The sequence below is a fragment of the Coenobita brevimanus genome, chromosome 59 (assembly GCF_032717465.1).
Source record: "Coenobita brevimanus isolate Jiangsu-jjx chromosome 59, ASM3271746v2, whole genome shotgun sequence".
NCBI classification, from domain to species: Eukaryota; Metazoa; Arthropoda; class Malacostraca; order Decapoda; family Coenobitidae; genus Coenobita; species Coenobita brevimanus.
Window position 1 is genome coordinate 24,244,979 of NC_137012.1, and position 7,914 is coordinate 24,252,892.

The 7,914-nt window shown below is 43.9% G+C and overlaps 1 protein-coding gene across 1 annotated transcript in view; it reads right to left on the bottom strand.

Annotated features, from left to right (window-relative positions):
* LOC145402866 (uncharacterized) overlaps positions 1-5,266 on the bottom strand; it is a 318,663-nt gene extending 313,397 nt beyond the window's left edge. The window contains exon 1 of the mRNA XM_080274774.1: positions 5,092-5,266. Coding sequence (XP_080130900.1) covers positions 5,092-5,205 — 114 coding nt within the window. The 5' untranslated portion in view covers positions 5,206-5,266. The remainder of the gene's footprint in view (positions 1-5,091) is intronic.
* Between the last annotated feature and the right edge of the window lie 2,648 nt (positions 5,267-7,914).

Below are 7,914 nucleotides of genomic sequence, written 5' to 3' on the forward strand. Positions count from 1 at the left end.
ATCTTGAATACTGAGTTGTGACAAGAGATTAACGCTAGAATATGATGCTAGTCATGAAGAAGTGCTATGGAAAGGATGTACAGCTAAAGTATTGTCCTATTCTGCCACTGACCTACGTGAAATAAGTGCCACAAGACACAAACCTGAGCCACGTTAAGGTAAAAGGACTATAGTGATTACCGCAGCTAAATCACAGGCCATCTATACCTGACTCCACACTTTACGACACTACTACGTTAGGCCTCCGCTGAAACCCGATAGTGCTATTGTTTGGGTAACCCGAGACGAATATTGGAGCGTCGCCATAATTACCTATTCATGGTAACTTAATCAGTCTTTTGTTAGAACTTATGAGTCACAAGGCTATAACGTGTTCACTAGTATCAGACGTAGTGCTGGTGCAGGAATAGCACTATGAAAACCGAATTGTTGGCCACGAATAAATTTAATAAAGCAAAGTTAAAGCCTTCAATACCTTGACGTCTTTCTGTGATTTACTTAGCTACCTCCAGACGATTTTATTCACCTTAAATTTCCTCTTAACTAAGACGATTTCATTTATCTTTGACGATTTCCCCTTAGCTTGCTCCAGACGATTTTATTCAGCTCTGACGATTTTTCTAACTGATGGATTATTTTCACAGACGCCTTTGTTATGATTCTCTCTCTCTCTCTGCCTTTTGCCATTAGTCCCATCCCTTCCATTTTATTATATTCTTGCCGACACCATGCGATTTTCTTCAACTTCATAAAGTCGTCTGGTGGTGGCCTATCGCAAAGTTGAGAGAGAGAGAGAGAGAGAGAGAGAGAGAGAGAGAGAGAGAAACATGATAGTGAATGAGCTATCCTTGGCACTGAATCTGGCTACCCAGTAATTCCCATAATCCAGCCTTCTGAACCCTGACTCCACCTAGAAGCACAACCATCTGTAGACAAGAGTTTATATTGCGGTATTTATAAGTGTGATTTATATAAATCTGTTGAAAAAAAAAAAAGGCATATTCCGTCCACGATAGGTTACAATGCAATCCTCAGATCCCTTAGGTAGAGTTTTCTCTACGGGAACAAACATTACCTGTCAATTATCTTCTCGCTGCCATGGACGCCTCACAACTCGGGCATTTCAATCCGACTAACAACACACGATTTTGTCCAGCTGTGAGAATTTCTAGCAATTACAAGTATATTAACAAGCAAGAGCACTCAGAGTACACTACCCTCACCCACAAATTGGTCTGGAGCCGAACATTTGACTTAGCCCTGAGACCTTGACGCGATCAGTTGCTCTCTAAATAGACTTACTCCAATCTTGCCTGATCCTTAATCGTTCCAACAAATTGGGCCGAAATGAAAATATTTTGGTTGGCCGTACACTTGACCATTCCTTGTGATCTTGACATCTGACTTCCAAAAATCGAACGCCTTCATCCTTGTCTTACTCTGAACCCTTCCACAAAGTTTGGTCTGAATCGGACAAAAATTACTTAAACTGACTTTGCCTATTGTTCTAAAATCAACTTGTTAACCCCCTGGCTGATCCTCAACATTGCCACCATGCTTAATCCAAATTACATCAAAACTGTTTTGGTTACTCTCTCTCTCTCTCTCTCTCTCTCTCTCTCTCTCTCTCTCTCTCACACACACACACACACACACACACACACACACACGAACCTTGCTCTATGACCCTGATCTTTAAATTTTCTCGAACTAATAACCCTTCGTCTTTGCGTTACCCTGAATACTTCCATTAAAGTGGGTGTAAATTGAATAACTGTCTTTCACTGTGACCCTGACCTGTTAAAAAAAATAACAATGTTAACCCCTTGGCTGATCCCTAATCCTCCTACCAAGTATAGATAAAATTCGTTATTCTGTTCACACGCGCTCGCGCGCGTCCAATAATACTGGCTGGCGCTTAAGGAGAGCGGCTATAGCTAGTAATTTTTTTAAGTAAATCTTCAGCTGCAGTGAGGTCATTTATATTCTGTATTCGGACTAAATCCTGACGCCTCTGCTCAGCTGAAAGAATACCAGGCTATTACAGAATTAATACGGTACAGCAGAACAAATATGCGGAAGCAGCGATATTACCCAGGACTAAGACAAATGGCACATGAACGAATTATACCCACAAATAAATTGTGCACAGACAGGTGCACATACCGTACCAAATGGTGCAAGGTGCAGACGACACGCCGAAACTGTGTTCAGTCTGAGGAAGACATACCAAAACTGCACTACATGAGGACCACATTGCGAAACTACAGTCTGATGGCAAACCAAAACTGTGCAGTTTCAGGACCATATACCAATACTGTGCAATTTGAGGACGCATATTTCAGTCCGTTGGGATATATCAAGGCCATACTTGTATCCCGGCACTGGAAAACTAAATGCGTAACAGCAGTAGATAGATGTATAGACATAAGGTGTAGATACAGATAGATATAAAACCCCCTCATAAAAAACTGTCAGAATGTGATTTGGCGGAAACGGAACACATCAGCAGCTACAATAAAAAAAAAAAAAAAAGTATACAAAAACTTCGATAAAACGATGGAGTGGCGGAAAAGGGATTGCGTTAAAGTTCATAAAACATATCACACACACACACACACACACACACACACACACACACACAGACGCCACCAGTAAACAATTTCGTCAGAATGTGGAGTGGCGGAAACAGGATTGCGTCACAGCTTGCCTCACTCACTCACTACTCGGCGCCACATCACCACTCGGCCCGGCTTACTGTTTGGTTACGACAAACTGGTTGCTGATTGTTTACGTTTTCGACTCTTCGCACCTTATAAAAAAAATCATGATCATTTTCACCACCTACGGATGGGATGATGTAAACAAAGAAACCAAAACAATCATCATCATCATCATCATCATCATCCGGACCTCCTTTCCCACCCACGGGCAGGGTGAGGAGTAGCAATGTCCAGACAGCCCAAAATTGACCAAAACAAACAAATACTGTAAATAAAGAGCCGAAATAAAGGCTTTTACGAAACCCCAACCTGACCTGACGAGTTACGTTCATGAAAGCACATAAATCAACAAAACCCTGAGGCCGGAATTACCAAAAATAAATGAACAATTGCAATAAAAATCAAAATACAAGGTAGTTACGAAGAGATAAATGTAACAGGGAACCCCTTGACCTACACCGAGGTCATCCGTAAAAAAAAAAAAAAAAAAAATCTACTCAGATCTACCATGTATGAGAAATTTATAGAAAAGAGGAAGGCTATGTCGATAATCAAAAATATAAATACGAATTCACAGACAAAATCAGTGGGAAAGAATTGCCACGAAGGGTCCTATGCAACCGAAAATAAAGCTCACCATGTACTAATCAAAACATCAACCCACACATGGTCGGGATAACTCTTGTCTTCTCTTCCAGTTAACACCATTCATTCAGCTGAGGGCGAGGTTACGGTAGGCTTAGAGTTAACTTTTTCCCTAATTATTTTTCTTCAACAGAGAAATCCTAATTGGTCAGTGTTAAAAATATAGTCTCATTCCCTGGCACGGCAGAGGTTAAGTGGTTTAGTTAACTTCTGACGTATTTACTCAGCTAGGAGAATGATGTGTGAATTAACTCTACTGACCTACCCACGTACAGCTGCGGACAACTGAACCTACTACGCTGCCACTGTAGGCCTGGTTTTATTTATATCGTACAATCAGTTTTGGGGGCATAGAAAAAAATTCATAGATCAGCCAGTCACAAGAAATCAGTCCGTAACAATTCAGTCATAAATCCCACATTTTACTACGTGAGGACAGCCAAACACAACCAACCAAGCAAGGAGTGTGTAGTAGCTTCAGATGTCCGAAGTTGTACATCTTATCACCACGTAATCTGCTGTCTCAAGGAAGTGTACGGTCTATCAGCATCTTGCATTACGTGGTCTGTTTTAACCTGTCCTTAGTCACTCCGAAGAATATAATTAACGCTGCTTAATGACACTCTAACGGTAGGCTGTATTATCCTAACTACCTCTGCCCTTTATCTCATCCCTAACGGTGAAGTCTAGAGCTGTCATTTGCCGCTTCACTCAGAGGACGTCATTTTTGCACACTCGCAACCACCAGACAAACTTGTTCACTTTAGGATTTCTTTTTTCGAACAGGAGAGGTTAAATTATACCTTAATTAACCCCTTCACTACGATGGATCTCCCCTGAACAAAATTGTCTATGAGCTGCACGAATAAACCCAGCAAGACGCTCTCAGACGCTCTCAGGGATTGGCGGAATATCATGTGAACTTATGGAATACCCCTCAAAACTTTTCCTTTCCATAAATTTATTATAAACTGTTAATAAAGGAAGGTGAAGGTTTTGGAAGCATAAACACAAAGACATATATTTACCCAATCCCTCCACATACCTCGTACTCTAACAACAATACAAACAACAAATTAACTACGAATTACAAGGAGTTAATCAGAGAAAGTGAGCTAGGAATCATGACCGTGAGGATATACTTTAACCCATTCCCTCCGCGCACCTCCTCCCCATCAACAACACAAACGGCATATTTAAGTAGGATGTGACTCAATCTTCACAGCAGGTGGTCATTTAGGAAGCCCAGGTCAGAGCCACGTGCATGGTTATGGAGAAGTTGTACCGTGGTCTCACCTGTCCGCCTCCCTACCCACATCCCAACCTCACCCTATCCGTCTTGCTTACAGTCCCTCTCCATACACAACTACACCACCACTAGCTCTGCAGATCATCCAAAAATACACAGCATCATCTGTATTTCCGTAAGACCGTTAACAGTTAGGGGAAAGTGATTAGGAGAGCACAGTTGTCCGTCTTCCAAAGCGTCCCAAGCCACGATTTACATACATTAGCGATTCATTCCTAAACTTTGGCCGTGTTATACCGTCTACAGGCACGCTCAAAGTTTCGAAATCAGAGGAGAGGGAGGCTAGCAATTCCCCCCAGCGTATGCAAATGAGCTAATGAGGTATGGGCAGTGGATGGAGGAGGCAGCAATGAACTAGATCAGGTTTGCGGTGTGGGTAGCGGCTGGGCATCAGTTCGCAGGCTGTCATCTCACCTGAAATTCCTGTTCGTACTGATCTTCCCCCTCGCACCGCTTGCTTTCTAGGGTATCCACATGGTTGATAAAATTCTGCAGTACAGTCCTTAGGGGTAATTTTCCTTCCCTCATCCCATGGTATGGGTTGGGGCTACAATAGCTAACCCCTTCACTACACACATAAGGCACCACACGCACACACCCTCCCCCGCCACTGTCCACAGGCACACTGATACTCCTTTCCGCTCGGGAGATGGAAAACGCCGCGCCATCTCCCGGCAAATATTCAGATGCCACAGAAAACGGGATGAGGGGAGGGAATGCTTTCCAAGTGTCGTGTGGATTTACAGCGGAAACTTCGGTAATACTTGCACACAGACCCGTCTCAGGCTATACTCCGTAGGGGTCATCTCTTAACCCACCTACTTTCCCCCACGGACCCATTTTCCATCATGGACCTATTTTCCCCTTGGACCTATTTTCCCCTTAGACCAATTTTCCCCCTTGAATCCATTATTCCATTTGGACCTGTTTTCCGCAACGACCTATTTTCCCCCATGAAGCTACTCTCTCGCATGGATCTGTTACTCCCATGGACATTTTGGCGCCATCGACTTATTTTCCACCAACAACCCATTCTCTCCCCTGGACCTGCTTTCCCCTTTGCACCTACTTCCCTCATGGACCTATGTTCTCTCATAAACCCACTTCATCCATGGGCCCTTCTTTTACCTACTGGATCTATATTTCCACTTGGGCAAATGTCTCCCAAGGACGTATCACCCATGGGCCTATTCCAACCAAGGACACATTTTACCCCAAGGACCTACTTTCCCTCATCCACCCACCCAACAAACAACCACCCACCCATATACATACCCACTCATGTAATATGCCAGTCTTGTCCTCCGGGAAGCCACACATCCACCCAACCATCCACGAAGCCCATTCACCAACCCACCCCATCCACCCACCCATAAAAGTCCACTCACCAACCCACATCACCCACCCACCGACTCACAAGGCCCACAAAACGTACCCATCCGCCCACCTGCCTCACCCACTCTATTCTGAGGGCAACCTGGTGGAGGACTGAGTGACATACAGGCGATTCGCTGGAATCAATGATTCTGGCCACAGACACACTGACAGATAAACTTTTTTTCATTTATTCGGGTTACCAAACAGACAATTAAGACATTTATCGCAACTGGAGAGAGAGAGAGAGAGAGAGAGAGAGAGAGAACGCCTTTCCTAAGCTTTAGTAAAAATATTTGGAGACAAGAGTAGTAGTAGTAGTAGCAGAAGTAGAAATAGTAACAGTAGTAGTACAGGTAGGAGTAGTAGCAGCAGTAATTGCAACCCCAGGCTCATTTGGACGTGCACCCGGACTGTAGACAGGTGCTCGCCTCCTGCTCTCCACCATCCTCTTTTGGGGATGCGGAGGGAGCTGAGGGACATTTGTATAACCGATCAGTGGAGTCGCCCAGTTATATTAGCGTCACCACATGAAGGCGTCCCTCTCCTGCACCTAAATGCAGCGAGAGAGAGAGAGAGAGAGAGAGAGAGAGAGAGAGAGAGAGAGAGAGAGAGGAGGGGGGGGGCACACGATAGCGGGGGGTTAAGAAGAAGCCTGCATAGATAAGAACTGATAAATTTCTCCATGAATGACTGATAAGGGAACCATCAGCTTGCCAAGATAATTAACCCAGAAGACCTCATTTTCTTTCTTCCCATCTCAGGACGATTTCATTCAGCTCAGATTTTCCTTATTCGAACTGGTGGAGGTTCGATCTAGCCTTCAATAAACCCTCCGATACGTGAGTTGATTCCTTGGCTTGTATTCTCGTCGAGTAAGGAGGCTCCCTAACACCTCATCCTTAGCGATTTATTCTTGGATATAGCTGGCTGGTAAACTCCTGTACGTTATTTGTGTACACTATGGCAATGTTAGGAGGATTCATAACACACCATAGGACAGTAAGGTGTAATAAACAAAATAAATCGCTTAAGAAAAGGTGTCAGAGGCTTCCTCAATCGTCTGGGGGCAGCACGGATTAACTAAAGTCCTTTCACCTTAACCTGGTCTGGATTTGTCGTCCTTTGCAGCTTATTTCAAGTAGCTCAGTGGTGGAATAAAGCAACACTGTGACTACACTATGCACTTCTTCGTGACTAGCATCGTTAATGGCCATAATCTTATAACTCGGTATTCAAGATGGAGAGATGGCAATATTCGGCCAAATTAGAGTTAACAGGGTATAACATAAGAGCCCGAATTCTCCCTAGCACCTCTTCCTTAGCGATTTAGTTTCAAATTTGGCTGGTTAATATCAGTTTGTGTGTAATTTATGCAGAGTTTGGTGGCACTGGAGAGGTTTAAATGACACGGAAGAGGATAGTATGGAGTAATAAGCAAAATAAATCGCTTAGGAAAAGGTGTTAGGGAGCTTTCCTTAAACGACGAGAATACCAGTCAAGGAGTCATCGTAGGGAAGGGGTGGAGAAGCAACAGGCATTTATGACGTCATCTTCAGTACGATTACGTCAGTTTAGTCTCTCTCTCTCTCTCTCTCTCTCTCTCAGCAAACCTCACTCATAAACTCTTCTAGTCTCTCACTCACGACACCCACTTACAGTACATGATCTCGCACCCTATCTCCACCTCTTCCTTGGTCTCCCTCTCCTCCTCCTTCCATTCGTTTTACTCTCATACACTCTTCTAGTTAGTCTCTCACTGACCAGCCTCCCATACATACCTCGCACCTTATCTCTCCATCTCGTCACCGGTCTCCCTCTCTTTCTCTTTCCAACCCCCGCGACTCTAATACAGTCTCCTAG